General features: G+C 39.7%; 1 protein-coding gene and 1 long non-coding RNA gene across 2 annotated transcripts; both read left to right on the top strand.

Annotated features, from left to right (window-relative positions):
* LOC309714495 (uncharacterized protein) lies at window positions 1–9820 on the top strand. Its single transcript, XM_082547013.1, has 4 exons — window positions 1–93; window positions 1362–1466; window positions 5849–6445; window positions 8904–9820. The coding sequence occupies exons 2-4, from the start codon at window positions 1449–1451 to the stop codon at window positions 9582–9584; spliced, it is 1296 nt and encodes a 431-aa protein (XP_082403139.1). The 5' UTR covers window positions 1–93; window positions 1362–1448; the 3' UTR covers window positions 9585–9820.
* Window positions 9821–9898: 78 nt separating this feature from the next.
* Window positions 9899–10689, top strand: LOC309714511. Its single transcript, XR_014278956.1, has 3 exons — window positions 9899–10243; window positions 10422–10516; window positions 10603–10689. It is a non-coding gene; the product is annotated as an uncharacterized lncRNA (long non-coding RNA).
* Window positions 10690–14209: the final 3520 nt, after the last annotated feature.

Genomic DNA, 14209 nt, shown 5'->3' with positions numbered 1-14209 from the left:
AAACCCCAAAAGAAGAAGAAGCCGCGGAGTTCCCGCTTTATTGCGTTTGTGTTTTAGTTTATTTTTCTTCCTCATCTAAAGTGAAGCACTAAGGTAACTTTGATCTGAGTTCAGTCAATCTTGAATTTAGCTCCTGAGTGAAGTTTTCTGTTGCTCTCCTCGGTCTCTGTTGTCAGTTATTTGTGAACCAGTTGAAAGAAAAAGCCTCTACATCAAGTCAAGCTGCTATAAACTAATTTACAAGAAAATATTAACAAATGCTAATGAAACACAGAGAAGAAAACAGTGTTATTATTAGAAGAAAGCTTTTAAATTAGCTAAGTGTAATCAGAGTTTCTATTATTTTATTAGTCTGTTACTAAGCGCTAGTTAGCATCTCTGTCACTGTGTGGCACCTGCATAGTTTTTGAATGCAGTGTGCTATCCAAGCTAGCTAGCTAGCTAGCTAACGCCAGCCATCATCAATATAAGGTCACTTCCAGTGCCAAAAAATCCAAATATGTTGGCGGTAAAAGTGCTATAATGAAATCAATTTAAAAGAAAGGTAAAAATAAATGTATTCCTGGCTAAAACACACCTGCCTTTGTCTTATCAGCAAAGTTGTGTCAGCCCACAGGGCATGTGATTGTAAAAACTGGCCTCACTCTGAGAGGCCTGTTGTTAGAATCATTTCAAAGATAATTTGATAAATTCTGATCAGTATTCAGTAAATGAGCCTGATTAACTGTTAGCAAAATAATAATGATAGGCCAGAGATACCAGAGATTCATTTTTAAAACAAATACAGCCTCGAACCCTAAGAGGGGATCTGTGTTTTAAAAGTACTGCAGAGTTTTTTAAAATAGAATAGAATAGTCTTTTATTGTCTTTGTACATATTCAACTAAATTGTGGGTGCTCCACACCAACTGTGCATGGAAAACAATATAAATAGTAAGACAGTAAGAATAAATAACATATAAGAGGAGTATATACAAAGAGGAGGAAGGCACACATTAGAGAACAGGTTGCAGAATGCTTGAAAGTAGTGCAGTGGCACTACGGCACACCTGATCATTTCTCACGGCACACGTATATATGCCGCGGCACAGTGGTTGGGAAACACTGTACTCTCCATTGTAATCCATTGATTGTTCTGTTTTCATTCTTTGTCAGGGCCTTTTTTAAAGAGGAATTGCTCTCCTGGTACTGGTGTGCCATACTGCTGAATTTAGTATCGGTGCTCAAACCTTTGTATGTTTTAAACAAGTTGCCCACCCAGGAGAGCTAAAATTTGTTGTTTGTGCTCTCAGATGAACATATGAGACACTTTGACTCTTCAGTGCAGTGTGGAGCTTAACAAAGTTCTGTTTTGTGTCCCAGCTGATCAGGAGGAGGAGAAGAGTCTGACGGAGCAGCAGGGGAACATTTAAGCTACGTGGACTCAGCTCAGCCACTGCAGAGAAAACAATGAGTTCGACAAAGAAGGTGACAGATACTAGTGTTAAGAAATACTCCATTAACCCTTTAAGGCCTATTGGAGCAGGAATGCTCCGTTTTGCAAGTGTGTAAGTTCATCTCTGAATGTTTGTAAAGCATTCCCACGATGGAACATATATGGAGCGACTGCCTCTTCTCTCCCCCTCCCTCTCCTGCTGCTACTTCAGTCATGAAACTGATTAATGATCAGCTGATCGGCTTTTCTGTCGCGAGTCCGTCTCTCTTGTTTGTTTATTGCCCACTTTGCGCCAGAAAGAGGAAACCAGCAGCTGAACAACAGCAGCACGTTTAACCTTGATAAGCTGTTGTTAGAATTTATTTAATATTACTTTCTACACCAGGATCCTTTTCTAGCTGACGGCTGGTAACTGTGCGGGGGCGGATCTAGCAAAGTTTAGCCAGGGGGGCCGATAGGGCATTAAAAATGGTAAATGGTAAATGGCCTGCATTTGTATAGCGCTTTTCTAGTCCTTAAGGACCCCAAAGCGCTTTACACTACATTCAGTCATTCACCCATTCACACACTGACGATAGCAAGCTACATTGTAGCCACAGCTGCCCTGGGGCGCACTGACAGAGGCGTCCTTAACAGGGAAAAGGTGGGCACCAAGACATACTTTTCTTTCTTATTCTCATTTAAAATGTCTAGCTTTTATTAAATAATTATCTGAATCTTACACCCAAAGTTTTAATCTGATGTAAAATGCATAGAAGTCCATGACTGTATATAGTAATTATTAAGTCTAATATACCCTAGTAAGCTATAGTACTTTTCCTTTGGGAAGGCACCATCTGTGCAGTCTGCAGTTCTGTTGAAGAAAGATGTTGAATCTATTTAGTTATTCTTAAAAATAATTGATTTCTGTGAATTTTTTTCACACTGCATCAAATTAAAGTTGATTATGTTGATTAAGCATCATGAGGTGGAGGGTGGGTGATTCCCTATCTATTTTTTTTTTAGAGTTTTAGAGCCCTATTATTTAGGTTACTTACTCTTTAAAATACCAGAATAGGGAGGATGGAGTAGGATTAAGTGTATTAGATTGATCACTATTAGTGAACTATGAAATATTTGGGTGCTGTGTATTTTTTGCATACAGGTATAACAGAATAGCTTTAGTGTTTTGTTTTTTAACTTGAGTATGAACTTATACAAAAGCAGCAAGATATTTAAAAAAAACAGTTCTGTTGATTAAAAAATACACTATATCGGATTCATATCGATATCGGCAGATATCCAAATTTATGGTATCGGACATAAAAAAGTGGTATCGTGCCATCTCTAGTAAAAATATAAACATAAGCTCTTGGTTCTATGGTAGGTCTTAAAGGGGTAAAAGATGAAGTACTGATATATATTTTATGCAAAACTAACTGAACCTTGTGCTATATTAATGTAATGTAATATTCATGTAATAATACAATGCCTACATTGTAGAGGGTGACTTTGCCTCTAAAGAGGAAAATGGGCAGGGAAGAGGTTAAAGTGGGATTCAGCAGGATTCAACCCTAAAATCAGCTGTAGTGGCTCAGTGTGGGGAAAAGAGTCACAGCTCACAATCATTTCTGTTGAGAGCTCCAGTCGATGTTCTTAATGTACAGGCTGTGATCAGCTGACCTGCTGCTCTCTGTGGATGTACACAACTGAATTCAACCAGATGTCTGCAGATGTTTCATGAGTTGTCCTGGCTGATTTCCATCCTCTACACCAGGGGTGTCAAACTCAACTGCACAGGGAGCAAAACTCAAGACACACTTTAGGTCGCGTGCCAAACAAGATAAACATTTATTGAACACACTAAAACCATGTTTTTAAATAGAAATATGAATAAAAACAGACAGGAATTTTATTCCAGAATAAATAAACTTAAAAAATCAACTTTAACTTTAAATGTTTTGATCTTCATAAAAATATATCCTGTCAAAATTATGCAAGTTAGAAATATGAACATGCTGCAAAAAACCCCAGAAAAATAAATGAAAACATACACAAGGTTGGAGCTGCATGTAGACGGAGCTGGGGCATTGCTGCAGGAATGGAACTAATAAACTGTGCAGGCCATTCAGTGTCGTACTTTGCCTTGAGTGTACCATTACACTGCAGCTCCATCTGAATCTGCACAGGTGCAGTTTCCACGTAAAAAAGAAGCTTGAAATTCTCTTTTTGTGCTTCACAGTCACCAAAGCGCCGCGAACTCAGTGCGCTCAGTTTATCAGCAAAGTGCGCCGACTTGGTTCAACATTACTTGGCAACAGGGAAAGTGAGACAGGTTGCACTGGTGCATTTGTGACAGCTTCACTTGAAATGCCTTCACTGCATCATACATGTCATGTCCATTGTTAAATCTCCCAATTCTTTTGATCTTTGGGCTGAAGGAAGGACAATACTCGGTGTATAAATGCTCAATCAACAATCTTTTATTCCATACAATTCAACACTTTTGAGCATAAACCATCCGGAGGGGAGATGAGCGCGGGAGGGTGTCCGCCTGATCTCGAAGTGTCTGAGCGTTTCTCACATTCTTATAGCTTCAGCCCCCTCCACCTAGTCATAAAACCTAAACATTCACATTCTTTCTCTCTTACGGCGCCTAAGTGACGGCCTTGGCTCCCTGTTTTATCTCCTCCTGATGAGATGGGGCAGAAAACCTCTCCGGTATGCTCTGTTCTCTTCTAATCAGACAAATAAGGCCATGACTCTCTGAAAACAGTATTTCTTATACCTCAGCAGTATAATGCATCATAAATGGACACTCTGGTGACAGTGGCAGAGAAAAGGACATTAAAGAAACTGATGGACATTATGAACAATGCTGAGCATCCTCTGCACACGGACATTAACAACCAGAAGAGTCTGTTCAGTGACAGGTTGCTTCTCCCAAAGACAAGAACTAACAGACTTAAAAACTCCTTTGTCCCACACGCCATCAGACTGTTTAACTCCTCTCTGGAGGGGAGAGGGAGGGGAAACAGGAGGACAAAGGAGGGGGGAACAACTAAGCTGTAGTGCCTCTTCACTTCACTGTGCAATACTTTTGTAAATAGTCAACAGTGCAATAGACCTCAATACTTGAAATGTGCAATTCACTTGTATTTTTATTTTTTGTTCCTATTTATTCTATTTATCCCCTTCGTATATTTTATTTATATTGTCTCTGTATTTATATATATGTGTGTGTGTGTGTGTGTGTGTGTGTGTGTGTGTGTGTGTGTGTGTGTGTGTGTGTATATATATATAATATTCTGTAACTCTGTAACTTCTGTCGGTGCTGTGCTTTTTTGGAAATCGAATTTCCCAGAGGAACCCACCCGAGGGATTAATAAAGTTCTATCTAATCTAATCTAAAACAATATCACTCATTCACAATAAATCAGCAGTCTAATGTAATACAAATCAGTTTAATAACTGTAATAGTTGTCACCTTCTTCGAAGTCAGGAGAATAATGCAAACTAAAACTACGTAATAATTTCACTATCTTTAATTAGGGGTATAACGTGGCATAAGATAATATAATAATCTCACACCATGAACTGACAGATTTCCTTGCTGAGCTCAAAAACTATTGAGAACTTTTTCCCAACTCAGCCAACGGAACTCTGTATGATAAGGATGTCACCAAACTCTGAATCATAGAAGGATGAAATTGACGGTGATTTAAACCTTTAAACTCAGATAAGATTTACGGTTTGTGTTACAGTGATCGTTACATGCTCCATTTATAGGACTTTACCACACAGCCTGGTGTATGATGCAGGATTGGATTTCATGTGTTACTGTTTAGGCTCAAATCAATTTGATCTTTGAAGCCCGCAGTGATGAAATAACTCCCCTCAAATGACTTAAACCAAAAGTAACAAGCCTGTGTTGAAAATGTAAGGAGTAGAAAATACAGATTTTTTTTTTTTTTAATGTAGCGAGTAAAAGTAAAAAAAACGTCAGGTTACAGTCAGACTCTGACATCATCCTTCACTGAACCAAGCTAGTAACTGTTACATTTGATTTATTATTATCGAATAAATTAGACAATTATAGAAATATATAATAGGAAACAAACAGGAAATATAAAAAAGTACAGACCTGGTAAACATTTATTACTATTCTGAGTGTGTTAGCATTAATATTTGTGTACAAGCAGGAGGGATGGGCATGATTTTAGAGTGTTTGAACAATGATTAATTATCTTTAACACCAGGTTGGATGTAATGTGTTACTACTACCAGTAGGTGGGGATAAGAGACCTTTAAGGTGTTTGGTGCCACACTCCACCTTCAGGTTTAAAACTAGTGTTAATGGAGGGAGTTTGAAGCTTCAGTTTGTTCAATGACTGCATTTCACTCACTGCCTCTGTTTGTATCTCTGTCACTGCAGGACCAACATGGACCGAGAAGTCAGCGCTCTCAGGAGGCCGACAAACCTCACAGAAGAAAGAGAGAGAAAAAAAACACCTGTGACGAGTGTGGGAAGGATTTTACTTTGAAGTCTAAACTAAAACAACATCAGCTCATCCACACTGGAGAGAGACCGTTCAGCTGTGACTTGTGTGGAAAGTCGTTTGCCTGGAAGAATGCCCTGAAAACACACCAAGTCGTCCACAGTGGAGTTAAAGCTTACAGCTGTGATCAGTGTGGTAAAGCTTTTGCTCACAGTAGCAGTTTACAGACTCATCTAGTTACCCACTCTGGAGTTAAGGCATACAGCTGTGACATCTGTGGAAAAACTTTCAGCCGGCTATGGAGCCGAAATATACACCTACGCATTCACTCCGGAGAAGATGTGTACTGGTGTGATCAGTGTGGTAAATACTTTACAACAGACGCACACTTACAACGCCACATGTTTACCCACACTGAGGAGAGACCTTATCAATGTGACCTGTGTGAGAAGACTTTTAAAACTCCACAGTACCTGAGACAACACCAACAGATCCACACCAGAAAGAGACTCTACAAGTGCAGTTACTGTGAGGTTTGTATTTTTATTTTATTCTTGTAAGTTCAGTCTGACTGTTTGGAACAAGTGTGCTCATTAAATCGTGTTAGCATGTTAGCACTTCTACTGCACCGAAGAGTAGCTCTGAGCCATTATTCAGGTTTTCATTTCAGTTATAAGTTTCGTTTACACGATCATGAAAAACTAAAAATGCTGAAAATTGCAATGTTGCTGTTATTTAATCTTCAGGCACCTTCGTGGTATATCATGGTGTTATTATTTCTGCATAAATGGCCTCATTCCTCTGTCAGGTGTAAATGGAATAAAATAAAACAAATTAAGTACAAAACCAAACCATTCAGTAATCTTCTCTTATGGTTAACAAAGTTGTATCGTTACGTAATGGTAGGGCTGGGCCATATCATACCGTTCACTGTAATACCGGTATAATGTTGGGCAACGACAAGAAAATGAAATATCGCGATAGAATATGGGTAAAACGCGCATGCAACAGTGCCTTTGTTTTCATACGCACATGGCGAAAAAGGCACGGCGGCGACGGAGAATGACAAGGGCGAAAGCGAATCGTTGAATGAAACGGATGAACCAGAATTGGTTTGTAAAAATGCTGCAACGACAGTGGTGTGGAACTGGTTTAGCTTTCGTCCGTCAGATACACAACAAAGCACTATTTTTGGTAGAGCATGCCAGCAGACCGTCGTTATTACCGTTTTTTTTGGTAAATACAGCACACTTAAAATCAAACCTTTGATTTTTCTGAAAATCGACAGTGCCCCTTATAATCCCGTGTGCCTTATGTTTGGATTCTGGTTTGTGTTTACTGACTTCGAAACAATTTTATGTGGTACACGGCGCTCGAAAATCTGTCAAATGTTTTAGTACGACTTTGCTAAGCTACGAACCCGCACCACTTGATGGATTGTCAGCAGTGTTGCCAACTCCTCAGTAAGGAAAATCGCTATTGGTTGTCGCTAGAAGTCGCTAAATGATGTCATCGCCTAATTTGCATAATTGGTCATGCTAATGTAATTCTAACCTACGCTGTTGGAGAGAGAAATAACATTGTGGAAGAGACATAAAGTCAGTAAAAAACGTCTTAAATGCATTTAGAATTTATTTAGAACTACAAATTAAATTTCTTCTAGCAATTATTGTTTTTTTAATGTCACAATTCCAACCCTTTATCCGTCCTTGGCTTGGACGGCAAAAGTGACCCGAAACAGGCACTCTGGTGGAGTTACTTTGTGTTTTTGTGTGTTCATAAGTAGTTTTAAACTTTGTGGTCCACAAAACAACATAACAGTAAAAGAAGAACTGACTGACAGTCAGTGCGGGAGCCCTGCCCTGATACCAGCTGGGGGAGGACTATCCTCCGCCTGTGAACGCTTTTGCACGGGCGAGGTGCCCACCGCAGCACCCGCTGCTCATTGAGAGTAAGAGCGATACGCGCTTTCACGTTAAAAAGTTGTCATAAATAAGTCTCTAATAACGCCAGAAAAAGTTGCCAGATTTGTTGCTAGTCGCGTTTTAGGAAAAAAAGTCGCTAAGGGGGTCTGAAAACTCGCTAAATATAGCAACAAAGTCGCTAAGTTAGCAACACTGATTGTCGGAGCATTACGGCTGTCATAGGCAGGAGCCTCGCGGAGTGATACGTACGGTGCTTCAACATAATATTACCGTATTGTGTGTGTATAAGCTCTTTTAAAGTTTTGTGGATATTATACATGGTTATGCTGAGGATATGTCGGCCAATTTCCACTGGAAATGCCTTTTGGTTAAACTGTCAGCGAGGAATTTGCACTGTTACATTTTTATATAACTTTAATGTAAAAAACAGCTGCTTGTTTAAGTGAAAATACATTAATGGGGTTTTTTGCACTAATAAAATTGTGGGGTTGTAAAGTATTTTCTCTAGTGTCAATTATATCGTCAGTTATATCGTTATCGCAATTTTCAAATCTATATTGTGATAAATATTTTTGGTCATATCGCCCTGCTCTACGTAATGGTATTGTAGTATTGTAGCTGTAGTATCATTGCTTCCTTATAGCTTTAGTACTTTTAAACATTAGTGTTAAAATACCCATTTAATGTTATAATTGCAGTGTCATTGGGGGTAATAGTGTTTTTCTTGTATCCCGGTCAGCTCAGTGTTATAACTGCACAATTACAGTGTTATTAATGCAGTATTAAATCAGTATTATTGCAGTGTTACAGTAGTTTACCATGGGTACCCTAAAAACAGTAGTATGGTAGTACTTAAGTGTAAGTCAGATGTTACTGTAATATTAAATAAGTATTGCTGTAGTATTATGGTGGTAGTATTGTAGTTATTGTAGCCCAGTAAACTGAGTGTGTTAATCGAAACAGTAAAATGTAATTGGACGTCTGCAGAGATGCTCTTTATTTCAGGCGACTTTCAGGATAAAAGTGTTGAAGGACTGACTTACACTGTCTTTGTGTCTTTGTTTAGAAGCAGAGCGACACAGATGGATCCACTTCTCAACCCTGTCATCGCTGTGGTGGTGGGAAAGACTTTCGTTGTGACATCTGTGGAAAAACTTTCAGTCTGCAAGCCGGCCTAAAAATACATCAACGTAAACACACTGGAGACAAACTGAAATACTGCAAAGAATGTGGGAGAAGCTTCCCCACATCAGGTGATTTAAAACAACATGAACTCTTTCACAGTGGGGTCAAAAAGCACCTCTGTGATCAGTGTGGGTCATCCTTCACCACTGCAGGTCACCTTAAAAGACACAAACGAGTCCACACAGGAGCGAAACCATACAAGTGCAGACACTGTGACAAAAGCTTCTCACAGTCAGGTAGTCGTAGCAACCATGAACGTACACACATGGAAGGAAACTACAGCTGTGAGCAGTGTGACAAGAGCTTCAGTAATCTCAGTTCATACTCTGCACACAAACGATCCCACGTTACTAATAAACTGTTTCACTGTTACCACTGTGCCAAAACATTCACTTCATCATCTGCTCTGTGCAAACATCAGCGCGATCACGCAGGGCTGAAATCGTTCCCATCACAGGATCAGAGTGAATCTGAAGAGAGAGAAACATCCTCTTCTGGTTTCAGAGTCCAACTTAAAACCCTGGAGATCAGGCTCCACAGAGTTCAGGTCGGCTCTCCTTAAGTTTAAGTTAAAGTTCAAATGAGGCTGTGAATCAAACTGTTCCTATAGTTCAATGTTAATCTTTATAAATTGTTCTTCTTCTGTTTGTGTTCAGTTGTTACCTTTTTTTTCAGTGGTTGGAGTTAAAATCAGTTTCCTGTTCTCAAGTTTTTATTGAATGTATTTTATTAAAGTTCTTAAATGAAGTTAAAATGATGTTAAATAAAGAATTGTTTGAACGACAAAGATTTTGAGCCATGATGTCATTTCCTGTATTTCAGAGTAAAGACTGAAGTGACAAATGGAAACATGTTTACAGTCATGGAATAAACACTGATGGGTCATCTGTAGGAAGTACTATTGCTGACCTGACAGACTCGACCTTGTTTACAAAGAAAGAAAGGAACTGATGACATGTGTCAGCAGAGGCTTTCAGGGTTGTTTAGAGTAGAGCTGATAGTCTTAAAGAACACAGCGATTATGACAATTTAACACAATGATCTGAGAAACATTCTTTTAACATTTCAAAAGAAACCTGCAATTTGTCTTTCTTCCACTTTCACTCTGCTCTCCTACACTGACGCCTGACTGTTCGGGTGGATCTTCTTTATAAAAGTGGAGGAGAAGAGAGCAGCGGCGGGGTGGAGCGCGAGCTTTAAACTCATGCACAAGAGAAACAGGTTTGTGATGAGAGAACACTGAATCCCACATTTCCAAATATAAAACAGATAAACCATATGATAACACCAGGTCAAGAGTGACTGATGAACACTGAGAAAACCTCCAACCATCAAATCAATTTGAGCTTAAACAGAAACACATGAAAGGTAATCTTGTTTTTTTTATATTAATCACCAGAGGTTGTTGCATAACAAGAGAGAATGGAGCCAGCTAAGAAGAGGAGGATGTCCTCCCCTGTGTGGGAACATTTTGATCTTATATCTCCCAACAAGGTATGTAAATTTCTACAGAAGATGTATTTTCATAATACTGATGGTGCAATACAATTTATGTTAAGCTGTCTTTACTTTTGTACAAGGTGAAGTGTTTACTATGTGCCAGGGAGCTGGGATATAACAACAACACCTCATCCATGCTTAGGCACTACAGAGCTTTGCATGAGAATAAGGGGAACACCGACTGTGGAGCAAGACCAGGTGAGCCATCAAATGCCATGATAATATAGCATGCTGTAATGTTACTAAATGATATAACAATATTATACAACTGTAATAAGTTACGTGTGTGATATTTATATTTGTGCTTTGTTTTTGTTGTCTTTCCTCAGGAGAACAATCTCAAATAGATGAAGACCTGGTCAGCATGGTGATTGAGGACTCCCAGCCATTTAGCATTGTGGAGGACAAAGGATTTAAAAGATTTGTTAAATCATTAAATCCTAGCTATGTTCTCCCCACTAAAAAGGTCATAAAAGCAGTGAAAATTTAGTTTTTACAGAATAAAATGTGGGCAGGACTGAGGCTCAAAGCCTCAGTGTGTAGCTGTCCATACCTCAACGTTACAAAAGCACAACCACTGTCCACACCCCAACCACACCTCACCTCACAGTAAATGATCATTTCCATTTTAAGCATTTCCAAATAATCATTTTCCATACTGCCAGTATAAATATACACAGTATACTGGATCACTACAATATAGATGTTTTACACACTCCTTTTGTTGTTGACATTTACAGGCTGTGTGCAAAAGGCCACACTCTTCAAATTCATGCCAACTAATATTTTTACGTCCAGTAGATGTCCTACTAGAGCAAATGAAGCTTCAAGATGCTTTGCGCTGGGGTGAACCAATTGGATGAAAAGCTTCAGTGCTTCATGAAGCTTCATCTGCCCATCACTAGATTTCAGCCCTGCGTGATCGCGCTGATGTTTGCACAGAGCAGATAATGAAGTGAATGTTTTGGCACAGTGGTAACAGTGAAAAAGTTTATTAGTAACGTGGGATCGTTTGTGTGCAGAGTATGAACTGAGATTACTGAAGCTCTTGTCACACTGCTCACAGCTGTAGTTTCCTTCCATGTGTGTACGTTCATGCTCGTTACGATGACCTGAACGTGAGAAGCTTTTGTCACAGTGTCTGCACTTGTATGGTTTCTCTCCTGTGTGGACTCGTTTGTGTGTTTTAAGGTCACCTGCAGATGACCCACACTGATCACAGAGGTGCTTTTTGACCCCACTGTGAAAGAGTTCATGTCGTTTTAAGTCACCTGATGTGGGGAAGCTTCTCCCACATTCTTTGCAGTATTTCAGTTTGTCTCCAGTGTGTTTACGTTGATGTATTTTTAGGCCGGCTTGCTAACTGAAAGTTTTTCCACAGATGTCACAACGAAAGTCTTTCCCACCACCACAGCGATGACAGGGTTGAGAAGTGGATCCATCTGTGTCGCTCTGCTTCTAAACAAAGACACAAAGACAGTGTAAGTCAGTCCTTCAACACTTTTATCCTGGAAGTCGCCTGAAATAATTGAAATCCATTTCGTAACCATTTCTCTTAACAGGTGCCATTTATGGTCCTTATACACACACAATACGGTAATATTACGTTGAAGCACAGTACGTATTACTACGCGAGGCTCCTCGGTAGCCGTAATGCTCCGACAATGCATCAAGCGGTGCAGCTCCGTAGCTCACCAAAGTCGTACTAAAACATTTTTTGACAGATTGCTGAGCGCTGTGTACCACATAAAATCGGTTCGCGGTGATCAAGCACAACCAGAATTCATACAAAAGGCGCGCTGTCAAGTTTTGAGAGAATGAAAGGATTTTAGGCAGCCTAAAATCCGTTAGCATGGTTAGCTCGTTAACACGTTGACGCTGTCCAGCCCCACGCACAGGGCGATGCGCAGTAACTCGTTAACAGAGATTTGCTGTGTTCATCTTGTCGTTGCCTGCAGGTGAAGCGATGGGGGAGGAGGGGGAGTTGTGTTCAGTGAAGGAGAGAGGCGAGGTCGAGTAAAGTTGCATAAAGACAAAAGTGGACGAAAGAGCGACAAACTTATGGCTCCACAACTATATTGATATGAAGGATATTGTCACATATTACATCTCGTATAAAAATATATCGATATTTTTTAAAAACTCGATATATCGCCCAACCCTATCTATCTCAGCCCCGCCTGTCGGGTTATCATATAGCCCGACGGGCGAGGCTGAGATAGATTTTTGTCGCCCGACCGCAGATATTGCAAACTCCGGGACGTCGGGCTAGCGATTTTGCGAGCCCTGAATAGTAATAAATGTTTACCAGGTCTGCACTTTTTTATATTTCCTGTTGCTGTTTCCTATTATATATTTCTATAATTGTCTAATATATTCAATAATAATAAATCAAATCTAACAGTTACAGGGTTCATACGCCTTTTTCAGGGTCAAATTCAAGCACTTTTTAAGCACTTTCAAGGTCCCTTTTCAAGCTTTTCCAGCCCCCGTGCCAAAAAAGAAAAGAATGCATGTTTCAGTTAGCATCACCTCAGTAAGACCATGTGAAAAGACACCTTAGCTCCCCTTTTGTTAGGACATAGAAAAACACACCTTATACACATAGTAGGGGTGGGCGATATAAACGATATACGATGATATAAATTTGGCCAACGATAGAGATTTTGACTATACCGCTCTATCGCGACAGCGCAAGTTGATGATGTCATCAAGCTGCGGCTGTTTTGGTCGAAAGCATCGCAGCGGCTACAACCATTATCATCTGCAAATTATGGCAGGCGGCAGTCATAGCAAAGAGATGAAGCACTTTTTAAATATGGGGAAAGCCAAAAACTGCGCTTCCTCCACTTCCTAACATTGAATCATTAATGTTGAATTCTCTCACATCTGTTCTATTCCCATATTGTTGCAGTATATTAATGACTAACCTCGTATTGTGGATGAATAATCTCAGTTGTTCTCCTGACTGAAGTTTGCCCCATGTATAGCATCCTGCTATGCGATTGCATTTGTCCCTGACCACCAGAATCCCTCACGTTAACTTTTATCGAGTGGAAAAAAAGTTGGCGTTCATCCTCCAGCTTCACTGTGCTAATGTTATGCTAACATAGCTGTGTTGCTAGCAATCACGTAGCACAACATTATATACCAGGTAGTCCAACTTCAGTAACCCTGCAAACGCCACTGCTGTTTAGTTTTCTGTCTTCATTTATGTTGGTAGTGGTAGCAGAGCTGTACGTTTTAATTAGTTTCATTAATCTCTCAGTCAGAACATGGTATGAAATGTTTAGGTGGAAACTAGCGAGCTAACTTCCTGCTAACTTGTAACTCCGTTAAATTCAATAACTTCTGTTTTCATGGATGCCTGGATGTTAAACTTAATTGTTACACCTGGTAAAGCAGCAACGCTGATGATTTTATTAAAGATGAAAGAATTTAGACCGTTTTTAACTCTCAGTGTTCGTTTGACTTTGGGACTTGAAGAGGACAGAGTTTTGGACCCAGATTGCTCCGCGAAGCTCCTCACCACGGCAGCCGTAATGCTCTGACGATCCATCAAAACATTTTCTAACAGATTTCTGCACACCAAAATTGGTTCGAGGTCAGTAAGCACAACCAGAATTCATACATAAGGCACACTCTTGATTTTTGAGAAAATTAAAGGATTTTAAGTGTGCCTTATAG

This window comes from Aulonocara stuartgranti (genome assembly GCF_965226115.1).
Source record: "Aulonocara stuartgranti genome assembly, chromosome: 9".
NCBI classification, from domain to species: Eukaryota; Metazoa; Chordata; class Actinopteri; order Cichliformes; family Cichlidae; genus Aulonocara; species Aulonocara stuartgranti.
Note: the sequence above shows the minus strand (reverse complement) of the source record. Positions and strands in the feature narration are given on the sequence as shown.